We start from the raw sequence: 13,634 nt of genomic DNA on the forward strand, positions 1-13,634 counted from the left end.
AACTTGTTTCTCATAGATTCTAACACTTAACTGTAAGATGTTATTAAAAATTGTCACTGATGGACTTGAGGCTGCGAGGGAATATTGATACGACCATGTACGTCTTGGCCGTCGTGCGTACGGAGGATCTAACGTTCATTCTATCAATCGCTTACATTCCCAACTATCCCAACTATCCCACATTTTACTTTGTTCTTATCGTTGGCCTTTGCGGCCGTATAGAAAACATCGCCAGGTATCTATTAAAGTCACTATACACCAGAGAGATCGCTGAGCTCACTCCGTTCAACAAGATCCCTGACAACATGTCTTGATCTTGGCGGTAAATGTACGATAGAGCATACAGAGAGAAGTTTTTCTTTCTTTCAATGACTTGTCTACCTGACCTAAGCCGCCATAGCCATTTAAACCCTCTGAATGCATTCCCGGCTGAGTCTATCAGTAATTTAGGCAAACAGCCATCCCTAGAACCGCCTAAATACGCTTACGATGCTTCTTACGCCTTAAAGAAAGCCTCATCTAAAACCCTTCTTCTCTTGAAACAGTGCAAATACCATCAAACCACCATCCCCAGCCTCCACAACCAGATATCTACCCATCAATGCTGCAGCACAACCGGCTTCCCCTCCTCCCAATTACTAACCGCATCTTTAATATTAACCCAATACCTCAACCTAGTAACCTCCCTCCTAGCCCTCTCCCCCCCATCATCCCCCTCCCCCTCCTCCTCCTCAAACGCCCGAGCAAGCCTGTCCTCGCTCTCCCGTATCCTCGCCTCATTCTGCACCCTCAGCGGCTCCAGATCCTCCTCGCACTCGGCCTCCTCGATCGCCTCCCGCGTCTCCAGCACCAGCATCAACAACTCCGGGTCCTCGACCCGCCCCGCCTCTTCCCCCGCCGCGTCGATGCCCCACCGCTGCCGCAGCAGGTACTGCGCGCGCGCCAGCGGGTCCGCCAGCGTCCGGTACGCCTCGTTGATGTACGCCGAGGCCGCTTCCGCGCGCCGCTTGGAGGACGCGCCGGCTGGCGCGAGGTCTGGGTGCGCGGTCGCTTGCAGCGTTAGGAATTCGCGGCGCAGGGCGCGCACGTCGATTGCGAAGCGGCCTTTTGGCGGGGGCCCTTGGGGCAGGGTTTGCGGGAAGAGGTCGTAGTGCGATATTGGCTTCTTTCCGTCTTGTAGTTCTGTACTAGCCGGCTTGAGGGGTTCCTGTTCTGTTGCTGAGGCTTCTTGTTCGCGGGGTGAGGATGATGCGCTGCTTGATAAGTGTCGTCTTGTTTGAAGATTTAGGGTATTGCTGTTATTGCTGTTGCTGATGTGTGTTCTGCATGGGGTTGGTCTTATCGTGGTGAGTTGGCGAGAAGAGGGATTCCTGTTAATTATTGTTGAAGTCGCATGGAGGCTCTGCTGCTGCCTGCAGGCGTCGCAGACACGCCGTAGCGGTCTTCGAGGTAGTAAAGAGGATCGCATTAGTACCGAGTATTTTTTGGTAATCTTTCTAACTCTACCGCGGTAGTACGTAACAACACTTATATTAGGTAGGTTAGGTATTCTTTGATTTTATTCTTGGAGTTTATTTCAAAGACTAAGAAGAAGTCGAGGTTTGGCGTTGGAGCGATTTGGAGAAAGAAGCTTAAAATCGGAACAATGACGTTTGCTGCGGTTTTCTTCGGCCATAATTCCGCACATCAAAATCTCGGCGCCGAACAGCCGGTATATCCGGTGTTAAGGACCCGGAGCATTTTTGTTAAGTACCTAGGTACATAATAGTCAAACTTATTTGAATAAAAACTGTATTTACTCTTATCATAATGCCATAATATATAATATATAATATTTAATTCCAAATGATAAAAACTAGTCTCCAATTATTACATAGATAGGGTATCATGTATAAGCATAAATATAATAACATGGGAGTCGTACCCATCCTCCCCTTGCTTCCCCCATATTCCAGATATATTTGAACGTAAATTTCCTCCCATGCCCATCAAATGGTATATATATGTGCGTAAAAGAATCAAAAATTGTCATTATTACCCAAACTCCCCGAACTGGGTTCATCCTCCGTCGCCCCTCATCATAGTGTTACAAGACGCCAACGTCCGCGTTCCGTGTGAAACCAACGTTCGCGTTCCTTCTTGTCAGCAATGTTTCCGTTATACGAGTTCCAGCGTCCGTTGCATCCTTCCCGGCCTTCAACTTTCAGGTTCTCACCCTGATCGCCCAGTACGTCAGAAATGTCAACGAGCCCGCCGTTTTCGTCTGTCGCACCCTCATCTGGCATCACGGAGTACCAGATCTTTGACTCTACTTGGCCAATGAAACCTGCAAGGCCATAGTCTTCAGCTATGGACCCATCCTCGTTTATCACGTTTACGAAAAAGCGAGGTGCCTGCCACGCTGCCTCTAGTCTGCTCTGCGCCGCGGTTCGAGACTGCGAGAGGTTGCTCGACATCTTAGATGGGAAAAGCTGGTCTTCCATTGGGAAGCTAAGGCCTAAGGGCGACTTGCTTGGGGTCTTCGGCGTGTTTGGCGTTGTTGGAGTTGCCGGAGGGCTTGGTCGCGATGTACACTTGGAGATAAGACCGCGGAACTTATCGCTAGATGTCTCGATCTTCTCCATCGGCTTACAAAGTGACTGGAAAATTCCTTCGGGATCATTCGGCGCGCGTAGATTCCGTAAGGATGGAAAGCCGTTTGCTTCTATACTCCTAGCAAGTATCGAGTCTGCCCTATTTGCGGATGATTGGTTGCTCGTAATATCCCAGTGCAGCCTGCGCAACAACGGCGACGCCAGATAGGGAAATAACCATATCATCTCATTTGGCGGCATAATCGGCGGAGAACTTTGTACTAGCGAAAATGTCTCCAATACCGTAAGGTTTGAGAGAATCTGGCTGAGCGTCGGTAACGAGTCAACATCCATATGTTGGAGGGTAAGCTTTTTAAGTGATCGAGTCGAGGGTCGCCTGACGAAAGAGGAAAGACCTTCGCTAGATACGCCTGGAAGATGCGATAACGTGAGTGTTTGCAGCGGCGGTAATGAGAGTAGATTCGCATCATTAAAAGCTGTAAAGGGTAAGTGAGATAGATGAAGATTCTCAAGAGCTGGCAAACGGGATAATATGTCAGGTATAAGAGACACAGGTGTAAGCGTCGCGCCCGGGAGGCAGTGTATCGATAAAGTTTTCAAATGCTCCCAGTCCGCGTGAAGTTCTAAGAAGTCTTCGCTTAGCTGATGTGGTAAATCTCCCGGGGCTTCTTTGTAATTTGGGTTCTCCGAATTCAATAGCGCCGCAGCGTTCGAAAGACGGCGCTTCCTCTGAAATTGAGAGGGTTCAATGGTCCAATGCATCTCTACCAACTTACGCCTAGTAGATAATGCGTGGAATAAACGGTTGAACGAGTAGTCATGGTTCTGGTGAAATCCAACTAATCGTTCGAAATTGGGACATGCCATGATGACAGAAGCCACTAAGTTCTGGTATAAGTCAAGAGGAACACCTTGAGTCACAGCTGGAGCTTTTAGGCTATGAACCATTGCCGCCAGTTTGGGGTTTGATCTTAATGTTCGCCGAAGTAGTACGAGACGAGAACCGAAATTTAGCTTGTATCGCTTCCTTTGCATTTGCGAATCTGCCCCGACTAGTTGGATATCCTCGTATCTTTGACTATCTGTTAGTTCTTCTTGTTTAAGTCTCCGCTGTTGTAGAACTCACAGTGCGACTTGGGCGACTCTCAACAAGCCCCGCCCTGATATAGCAACAGAGCACAGATCTCTCATCATGCATGTTGCACAACTTGTACTATCAGGCTTTAGATGCAGCTTCTTTAGTTCGTCTAGAATAAGTCCCAGAACTTCTTCGGGGAGAGCAGCTAAGAGTTCCCCTGTTTCTCTCCTCCGCCTGTATTGTTTAATTGGTGCCGGTCGCTGCCATCCGTACTCGATCCTTCGTGGACTCGAATTCCAGGACTCGAGACTCGTCCTGCTGCTGGCTGGACTCGTGAGAATAGCATCGAAAGTGTCATTCGTTCTGACTGAGCTCGCAACACTAGACCCGCTACTCGAGGTCCTCCTAGAACGATTAGGTACGACAGGCCGCATATCGATCTGCGCGTAATTGCTCATCATTGCCGGTGGTAACTTTGTTGGTTGCTGGACTTGCTGAGCGTAAGTTGGCCCCATAGCGCTGAAGTTTGGGCGGTCAGCCCTCGTTACCGATTCTTTTGCCGAGGGGTCTCGTATCGTAAAAGAATTAGGAGTAAATCCGGGGTCGCGAGAAGCATACGAAGGACCCATTGTGGAGCTGCTGTCTAGCGGTGGTACGGGCTCCAACACGTTATCGTCGGATCTTGACTGAAATGCCACAGCAGATTCAGTTTGTGATCTCCGGTGTCTCGTGGTTCTAGAAGAAAGAATAGGTTTATTAGTAGGAAAGAAAGGAATTCGACTAAGAAGGATAGACATTGAAAGACCAGAGGTGAAGATCGACAGGTTTCGATGGGTCCACAGAGATTAAAAGACCGGGCGTGTGCCTTGCATCAACTAAACTGGCGAACTTTTTGGTCGGGAGCTTGGACATAGTTGTAGTTCTAGGTCCATAGCGTTTCTTGACTTGTTAACAACTGGTTAACGACTACTACATAGTCTGGGCTTCCTGGCCATATTTGGCTTAGGCTATCTAGAAATAGTCCGAAACCAGTTCAAACTCGTAATAAGCGGCCACGCTCGGCTGTTGGTAGCGCGAGGCTACCGTTATGTAGCAAATCGAGGTGGAAATTAATTAACCCCTGACAGAAATGGATGTGTTCCCTTGGGACCTTGGGACCCTTGGGAAAAGCGGCATATCACCCCAGGAACACAAAAGTAGCCAAGGAACATATGACGCCATTTCACAAGTTACATAAAAAGGGGGAATATGGCATGGAACATCCTCCTTTACTTACATAGTAGGCACAAGATAGGCCAGGAAACTCAACTTTGAGAATATATGAAGTTCAGTAAAAACCGATGTGACTGGAATTGAAACATTGAAATATTCGTACATGGCTTGGGAGCTGAGACAAGGGCTGATGCTCCTTTCTAGGTACCCCTCAAGCCATTCGGGGGTTTGCATCGAATCGAATTAAAAAGAACTTACAACGATCTAAAATTGGAGTCGGTGGCTTCGGTATGGCGCTCTAGGCTTTGGCGGTCATCACCGTTGTCGACTAGACGAATTGTCGGCGAGCTGAATGGCCTTCGGTCGCTTGTTTTAACCGGGAGTGAATTCCTTTTTTGAAGCCTTCGAACTAAAGATCGCGGCTTAAAGAAGGAAACATTGGTAAATGCTGCGTACCAGGATCGCCCCGAGTTTGACGACGAGGTAGTATCCATTACTGAAGGAGTGCCTGGCCAGGTTCAAATTCTCAATGCGTTACACTTTGAGCGCAGGGGTAATTCGGCCACCGAACTTCCCGTCGTGGTTACGCCTCGGGTCTGGTCCGGTACTTCTTCACGGAAACTTGGGCTGGGTAATTTTGTGAGACAAATGTTAACGCATCTATATTCGCTATCCTTTTCCTTCGTAGGGGTTTTCGAGGGTTCGATGTCCAATGTAAAAATGCGACAGACGCTGCCAAATGTCGTAAATGATGCAAAGTCGCAAACAAACTGCAGTCAGCGAAATTCTTCAGTATCAAAATCATATAAACTGCAAGTTAAATTGGCGGCCGAGTAAGATAAAGGGGGTCAAAGTCAGTCCAGGTCTGAGTATATTTAGGAACTAGCGATCGCGTATAATATTCGGTATATAAGAGGTAGGTAACTATTCAAATAGTATTGAACGGTAGAAATTGTATGGTTACAGTCGTGCGGGCCTCGACGACTTTTTCATATAAACCGCGACAATGTCATCGACAGGCGGCAAGGCATATATACACGTAGGTATGTAATATGTCAGCCGTCGCTCCCGGCGACACGATATCCAATAGACAGTAGCGGTTTCGCCAAGATGGCTTGAGCTGGTCAAGCTCTTCGGACCCGCAAGTCTTAGCTACAAACAATCGTGTTCTACTCACCTTAAATGCTTAAAAGCCGCTGGAACCTGTAACAATCTAACCTAGTGGTCGTTTTGCCTAGCCAACAACGGACACCGCTTCTTTGCGGTCCAACTCCCCGATAGCGCTAGGGTAGTCTTCAGGTTTTGAATAGCAGGTTCGGCGAGAACGGCTGAGAGGCTGAGCGAAGGCAAAAGGCCTTAGGGCAACACGCCAACCTCCGTTAAACTTGCAGTTCGGTAGAAGACCCATATTTAAACTTCTAAATATGGTGTCTGCACGTTATTAGGGTAGTGTACATAGTTGGTAAAGGTTGGTAAGGTAGTTGGGGCGGCAGGGCGGCTACAGTTAGGTATCCAACAGATAGGCTCGCCTCAGACCTCACGTCAGGGTTAATGCGTGTTTAATGCGCCTAATATGGAAAAGTAGATCGTGGGGTCCTCTCGAATCTGTATGGCTGAGGCTGATTGATGAAGCAGACTAGCGCAACAGGTAGATTCAGGTAGATTGAAGAATGATGGTGAGTCGAGTAAGCTGGTAAAGTCAAGACGAATCGAAACCCCCGAGCTATAGGACCTTCCCGCTTGGGATCAGCACGGCCCGTTTATTCCATGTTCCCCAGAATACCCAAACCATATTCTAGTGAGGGTCTAGTAAACGGGTCTGGTAAACGAATGATTGGAGACTTGGTGGACATGTGAGCGTGGCTGAGGTAGCCTAACCAATCCAACAAAAAAGAAGGACTCGATGCGGTGTAGCATTGATAGTGGTTGTCATAGGCGGTATAAAGTTATGAAGCTCAAAATAAATACCCTAGAAATGCAAGGGCAATTCTAGTGTAAGACCTTCAGTGCTGTCTATAATATGATATTTTAAATGATGATGCACAATCATAAAGTCAATTGTAAAGTGGAAGATGAACTTTTAAAGACAGAATATTTGTGAGATTATCTAAGCACACCTAGATGCTCTTATCGATAAATTATATCTCATTATATGCATCACCTCAATTCTTTTTTTTTTTTTTTTACAGTTCAACCTCCCGTTATGTTATTAAAACTGGAATTTACTATTCCATCATGGCGAAGTACATAATTAAATAACATCTCATCCTTCATTTTCAACCAAGGGTCCTTTTCTTGAGGCTCTCATTCTATCGGTTCACTTTTGACTTGTTAATTGTACTTTGTTGGTTAACCAGTCCCAGTAGAAGGAGGCTCAATCGGCTTATCTCCTAATATGCACGGATATTGTATCCACCCAGCCCTATCACCTAACAAGTTATAAGTTGAACGGTGATGCTGCAGAACACTGCCACTTCCACTAAGTAACCTCTGCTGACACCATGCGGTGCTTTATAGGCCGACTAATGCTTATAAAGGTCCACAAGAGTTGCATGATTTGGTTAGTCTAGTTACTAGAGATTTCATAGTTCCACGTTTCTGATCGTCCTAAATATAGACATAATAAATCTAGATGCACTCTCCAAGACTATTTGTAAAATAAATTATAATCTTCTTTAGGCTATCACGATAAACACAGTTGTCTAATAGGACATATTTTAGCCTACTTTTCTTGAGCGCTACGAAGTGTACCACTTATGGAATTAAGTAGTTCACATCGTCTAGACGATAATCCTGTCAAAAGTTAAAATATTTTCTGTAAAATACCCCTTAAAAGGGCAAAGTTTCGACACTAGTTAATCATGAAGAATTTCACCTACTCCTATATCATAATGATAGAAACAATGACGTTTATAACTGGGGATGTCACTTTGACTTGATGTTATAAATATCCGAATAAATATACCACAACACTAGGTACCTACCTAATATAACTTATTAACAACTGCTCATTCTTAGGTTCAGACGCTCGAAATTTGGTCGATTTTCCTTTTTCTCTTTTCTGTTAGCTGCTAAATGCAAATATTTATAACGAGACTAACAATGTAGAAAATAACACTCTCTGATGTACGTTTTATAACAAGCCGTTACCCCTATTACCACTGTTCCGCTACAAAGTAGCAATACCTTCAATATATACCGCCTTGTCTTTAAGTATGTTTATATAAACACTTAATAAATTTAAAAGGTATCGTAATTAATTCCCAATATATTGCTTCATATATGTAGTCCATTCGCTTGTAATTTTTAATGCTCTCAGTTCACCGTACTTACACTCTTTCTGTTTATTTCGAAACAATACAAGCCGTCTTCCATTTCCTTATTGTCGACGCCTGCGCCTAGTAGTTATGAAACGCAGTCTAGTGAAGCACATCATAAGTCCTCATTAACTATTATTCTTAACTTGTTAGTTATTTGTGACTCTCTTTGTGCGTCCTTTCGTAATTTACATAACTTGTAGCTACGCTTCTAGTCGATAATGTGAGAGTGAGCAGGAAGTGAGAGTATGACTCTGTTGAAGTATGATGGAATACGATGAAATACAGATCGAGCTGAGAATAGCCAACCGATATATCCAGGAGCCCTTTGTCTTGTATGTCTTAGTGGTCTAGGGATCTGGCAGGTAATGCTAATCAAGGACCTACGTATAACGGAAGACCTGGTACTCAGGAGTAAGGTGGTGACTCAATGTGAAGCTTCTCACGGCTTTGTGTTGTTCGATCTCAAGTCGGTAATCCTCTGCTGCTGTCGTTCTGCTTGTAAATTATACAAAGAGGTTAGTCATTCACTTTAATAGTACACTGTCAACTGTCCTCGACAACATAATACTTGGAAACAACACTGTTGCCGGCGGCGATGGTCACATGGGAGACCCTAAAGTTTTAGGCCACGATCGAAAATAAAAACTAGACCAGTGTGACTGCCTCTTTTTCAAGAGAAACAAACCAACTTCTCTCCAACCCACCAACTCCTCGCATCCCCATCCCAAGCCCATACCTCTGCGAGTTGCTACCTGAGAAGTGGACAATCCTCTGCGAACTTGTCCCTTCATTCTCTCTTTTCTTCCCTAAATTCTCGCATACCTTCACAGCTCACTAATCTACATATTTTGACCACACTTCATCATGTCAGGCAACCCCCAAGGCGAGGAGCCGCCCCGAGATCCTCCTGGCGAGCCTTCTGGACCGTCTGGACCTTCTGGACGTCCTCGACGTCAGGATCCTCCTGCGTTTCGCGGCATCCCTGCCCTGATCCCCGGAGTAGATTATCCTGTCTTCTACCCCAGAGCTGGCACTGGTCACTATGATGCCGCCTTTTACTCGGGTAAGTCCTCCTTTCTTTAGTCATCCATGCTAGCTACTTATAACATCCTCCACACGTCCTCTGATGAATTACCATCGTAATTATTCTGGGAATATAATCTAACACAACTATGCTATGTAGCACCCCCGCAGCCATCCCAGCAGCCATCCCAACAGCAATCCCAGCTGCCCGCAAACGCAGAGGAGACACCCATCCAAACTCTTCAGCATTTCCCCCACTACTACGGATGCTACTGTATTGACTGTGTCCGTTTCTATCACCCGAGCAACTACTTAGCTCGCGGCACCCATGGCCCGACTGGTCCTCGTGAAGCCCATCACCCTGGCCCTGCCAGCGTACAACCCCAGGCCCCCGTGAGCGCCCAGGCCCCTGCGAGCAACGTGTATGCCCTCGATAGAGCCGGCCTTGAAGCTCTCAACCGACAAGCTCATGACTACGTCTTCCAGACAGCCGCGAGCCACGGTCGCAACGTACGCGTTCCTCAGATGCAGTACCAACAGCCCCAGATCCAATCGGGACCCGCTTCTGCTCAGGTTGCAGTCCAAGGCCAGCACCAGGGCCAGCAACCAGGCCCTTCTCAAAGTACTCTTAAAGCTAACCATCCCCATTTCAATGAAAAGGTAAGAAATAATCCCCTCCAGATAACACTTACTGTTTAATTACATGTGACTAATGAAAATCTGATATTCAGGAACTCAAGGAGCTGAAGGAGTACAGGGAGCGTAAGGAACGAGAGCAGCGCGAGGAACGTGTTCGACGTTTCCGTGAGCAGAATGAGCGAGCGATCGGTTTCCACGAGTCCGACGATGAAGAATTCATCCCCAACATCCGAAACCCTTGAAGAATTACGAAGGAGTTTGGACCGTATGGCAACGGCAAATCATGGGGGCTTACTTTACATTAGTTGATGATCGGGCATAGCATTCTGGAGTTGGGTTTGCTTATTGATAGCTACATATTTCACTTGCACAAGGATCGATTCGGAAAGTCTTGTTCTTCAAGCATAGGTAGTTTCATCTGAAACCTTTCGGTACTTGACTTAATACAATGCTATTATTATTAGGAGATCAAAGCCTCTCATTTCCCCTGAGTTAGCCCCTTTTTAGCGGCTCCTGATAAGCAATGATGGTTTCCGAAGTTTCTTGAGCACTTACCCCTTGGAAGCCTATAAACAATAGCTCGGTCCCTGATAATTGTTGGGACATTTTTCAACCATAATATGTCATTGCTTATCGCAGAAAACGTTTTGCCCCTTTGTTTTCCCCGTAGTTTCTCGAGTATCCTTAACACATATGTATTCGTCCTTTTATACTTATTTCTACTCCCCCTTTAACGCCCCCAATCCAACGAATTTCTTACGCCATTAAATAAAATGCACCCACGGCATGCTCTTCGTCATCTGGCTATAGGACTGCGATTTTCTAAAGCTGCAGCAGTACTATGCTCCTCGAATCTCCTAGTTGACGACTTCTCGCGGTTTTCTAATAGGAGGAATAACCTCGGACTAAAAGCAAGCGGTAAGAAATCCATAATCGCCAAACGACATAACTACGAAGCCTATAGGCACTTTAGCTAACCCTTAATAGATGACGGTTCTATGACATCGATATCCGTTCTTGGTGATTCCATCTCATTTACACCCCGGCCAATGTCCTACTTCTACGAGACCGTGCCCTGTGTCGACGCAGAGGCATCCGGGTACGAGGCGCTCGCATTTACTATAAAAGCCCCCCAGGACGCATCCATCACGCTCGAGATGCAGACGATGGAGAACTGTTCAGTAGAAGCGTATAATAGTACATGGAGATATGTTATGAATTTTACTGGTGAGCCCCAGAGGATCGTGGCTCCTGTAAGCTCATTCCGAGGGGCTAGGACGAGTGGCATTGCCGCTTTTAATTGGGCAACCTGGGAGTCGCAGAGTACGGGCTTCGTATGGGAACTCGGCGACGTAGAGCTGGTTTGCGGTGCGACATCTTAGAAGCTTATCGAGTCTATATATCTTGACGCAAGTGGCGGGTTGGGAGCCAGTCCTATGGGTTCTTTGACACATCGATGATTTAATATATTTATTCTTGCGCAACGCTGACGACTATCTTATCGATTTTGCTTCCACATTTCCAATTTCATGCCTTAACTATATCATGTCGCACCCAAATATAAAACATAATGACTCCTTATCTCCTTGTTGAGGACAGCCTCGATGTTTAACAAATTCCACCGGCATTATGTAATTGGATTCGGGCCTTTCTTTTGGGAGCTATCAAAATTTAATGGGAAGAAAAGCCGCGTAGAAGGCCAAATTTACTAAATGATAGTTAGAGGCACTTATAACCTATAGTATTGTGTTAGCGATGGAATAATGCCATCCGTGTTCGTCGAAGTGAGGCGAATACGCTATCCCTGGTCAGAATAGGGGGGGGAGGGCTATGGAAAGGGATATGAGAGACCAGCTTATAGCGAACCCTGGTGAACTGGTTTTGGTATCCAAAAGAGATGAAAATCCATGGTTCCTACTTGGATTATACTAGGTGACGTTAATATATTAATTTTATAGTCATGCAAACATTTTACTATCGTTTGTAAAATAAGGGGGAGGGGTGGTCGTGTTTTTGTGCTGCTTACACTCCGGCCTCTAAGTCTAACAATCTATTATGGCCTACCTCAAGTACACAATAGGCATTTAATTGATACTTAAGAGATACCGGTACAAGTAAGCTCCAATATTCTATAACATATCTATTTATTTATCTCTCAGGCTAACTAAATGTAGGGTTTATCGATACCTATAATACCAATGAGCATAGCCCCTGAGTGCGCCTCTTCACTCCTTAGGCTTTTGACCACAAGCCACATAAAGCTCATACCTCACATACCCACCCGACTCAGCATCCTCCCTTGCCCTCTTCGCCATCTCGTCCAACTGATCATTCGTCATCGCGCCAGGCGCTCCCCGCTCAGCCATCAGCCGGGCCGACGAAAAGAACACCTCCGTAACGCTCGTCGTCAGCGTCTTTCTCGTCTCCGCAACCCTGTCGGAGGCAGCCACGTCAGTCAAGACGGGGTTTAGGCCCGCATCCCGCATCTCGCGAGGAAGCGTGCACCACCCGTGCTCGAACCGCTCTCCCAGCGTGTTTCTAAAGTGCTTGCCCATAAAGCGTACTGCGTCGACTGTGGAGCCTACAAGGCCGCGTAAGTACTTGGCTCCGGCGAAATCGCACTCTTCCCACTGTAGGAACCCGCCGGGCTTTAGGAGCTCGGAGAGGTTTCGTACGACGATGGCCCAGTCGGTCGGTAGCATTGCTGCTACCAGCGACCGGACATGGACCACGTCGTATTTGCCGTGAAGTTCCTTTGGAGCAGGCTGTTTCATATCCAGTATACCAAGAGATACGTTTGGCGGGAGCGTGTTCTCTTGAGGGAAGAGCCTGGGGGATATGTCGTAACCATCGAGGATGGCATCGGGATATTGTTCTCGGAGAAGTAGTAGGAACCTGGCCGTTCCGGTCCCCATATCTGCGATTCGTGGCTTTGGAGGCAGGCTGGCGACAATAGCGGGATGGAGTAGATATCCAATATTGCTATGTGGGTGAGCAGTAGTTACTTGGGATCATGTGGTAGCTCGTACGTGTTTAGAAAGTCTATTTGTGTATTAAGTCTGTGTCTGATAAGTAGAAGCCACTCTAGGTAAATCTGTATTTGGCGCGTACCTTTGGACCTCGTTATCATCGCGGGTCATATAATCGGTATAAACGTCAGGCATCTTGATTAATTACTAGGTTCTACCGCCGGGATCTGCTTTTTAACGAGTAGTAGAAGATACTGGCGTAAGAGAAGTTGATTTTATATTTTTGTTTAATCGTGTTGAGTGCCAACTCTTTCGGTGTTAAATATGGGTTGTCGGTCATAGCGTTTCTATTAAATATAGATGCCCGGAGCCCAAGCTTTTCCAAGATGCATCCACAAGTATAAACATATACACCATACGATACGTGGCCATCACAAGTACCATTAGTCCCTTAATCGAACACCACTAGCACGAGATTTCCGGACATCTCGCCCAGGGAAGAAGCATCTCGTAAAAGTGTCCACTAATAACACCTGTTATGAAAAGGGGCTCATGAGTATACACTATGCGCATATGAGCAATTAGATACTGACCAACTGGAATAAACATCGTAATCAGTGCCGTATACTATGCACGTTCTAGGGTATTTGATGAAGAAAGAGACTAACCTAGTATTAGCTTAGGTGTTATTCGAAGGATTGTTTTTCGCCAAGTAAATTAGGCCATTATCTTTTACAAGGTCCCGCAAGAGTTAGATCAATGCTATGCTAAACCAGAATAGAAGCGCCAAGCCGAGTCG

At 46.3% G+C, this 13,634-nt stretch overlaps 5 protein-coding genes across 7 annotated transcripts; 2 read left to right on the forward strand and 3 right to left on the reverse strand.

Annotated features, from left to right (window-relative positions):
- Window positions 1-598: 598 nt before the first annotated feature.
- GL218_05140 (J-type co-chaperone JAC1, mitochondrial) lies at window positions 599-1,468 on the reverse strand (the record flags this gene model as incomplete). Its single annotated transcript, XM_033581782.1, has 1 exon — window positions 599-1,468. One exon carries the CDS (start codon window positions 1,466-1,468, stop codon window positions 599-601), a length of 870 nt encoding a protein of 289 aa, XP_033435311.1.
- Window positions 1,469-2,078: 610 nt separating this feature from the next.
- On the reverse strand, window positions 2,079-4,301 carry GL218_05141 (uncharacterized protein; the record flags this gene model as incomplete). 3 transcript variants are annotated; one of them, XM_033581783.1, is made up of 2 exons in its annotated part: window positions 2,079-3,666; window positions 3,721-4,301. In XM_033581783.1, 2 exons carry the CDS (start codon window positions 4,299-4,301, stop codon window positions 2,079-2,081), a joined length of 2,169 nt encoding a protein of 722 aa, XP_033435235.1. The 3 variants fall into 3 exon arrangements, with proteins under 3 accessions (XP_033435235.1, XP_033435234.1, XP_033435233.1); XM_033581784.1 differs by lacking the exon at window positions 3,721-4,301 and having other exon boundaries at window positions 2,079-2,624; XM_033581785.1 differs by lacking the exon at window positions 3,721-4,301 and having other exon boundaries at window positions 2,079-2,456.
- Window positions 4,302-9,068: 4,767 nt separating this feature from the next.
- Window positions 9,069-10,108, forward strand: GL218_05142 (uncharacterized protein; the record flags this gene model as incomplete). Its single annotated transcript, XM_033581786.1, has 3 exons — window positions 9,069-9,267; window positions 9,388-9,887; window positions 9,959-10,108. 3 exons carry the CDS (start codon window positions 9,069-9,071, stop codon window positions 10,106-10,108), a joined length of 849 nt encoding a protein of 282 aa, XP_033435232.1.
- Window positions 10,109-10,639: 531 nt separating this feature from the next.
- On the forward strand, window positions 10,640-11,248 carry GL218_05143 (uncharacterized protein; the record flags this gene model as incomplete). The annotated part of the gene is made up of 2 exons (XM_033581787.1): window positions 10,640-10,784; window positions 10,854-11,248. The coding sequence occupies 2 exons, from the start codon at window positions 10,640-10,642 to the stop codon at window positions 11,246-11,248; spliced, it is 540 nt and encodes a 179-aa protein (XP_033435310.1).
- An 843-nt stretch (window positions 11,249-12,091) lies between these two features.
- On the reverse strand, window positions 12,092-13,030 carry GL218_05144 (methyltransferase; the record flags this gene model as incomplete). The annotated part of the gene is made up of 2 exons (XM_033581788.1): window positions 12,092-12,848; window positions 12,978-13,030. The coding sequence occupies 2 exons, from the start codon at window positions 13,028-13,030 to the stop codon at window positions 12,092-12,094; spliced, it is 810 nt and encodes a 269-aa protein (XP_033435313.1).
- Window positions 13,031-13,634: the final 604 nt, after the last annotated feature.

This window comes from Daldinia childiae (genome assembly GCF_008694065.1).
Source record: "Daldinia childiae strain JS-1345 chromosome Unknown Scaffold4, whole genome shotgun sequence".
Taxonomy (NCBI): domain Eukaryota; kingdom Fungi; phylum Ascomycota; class Sordariomycetes; order Xylariales; family Hypoxylaceae; genus Daldinia; species Daldinia childiae.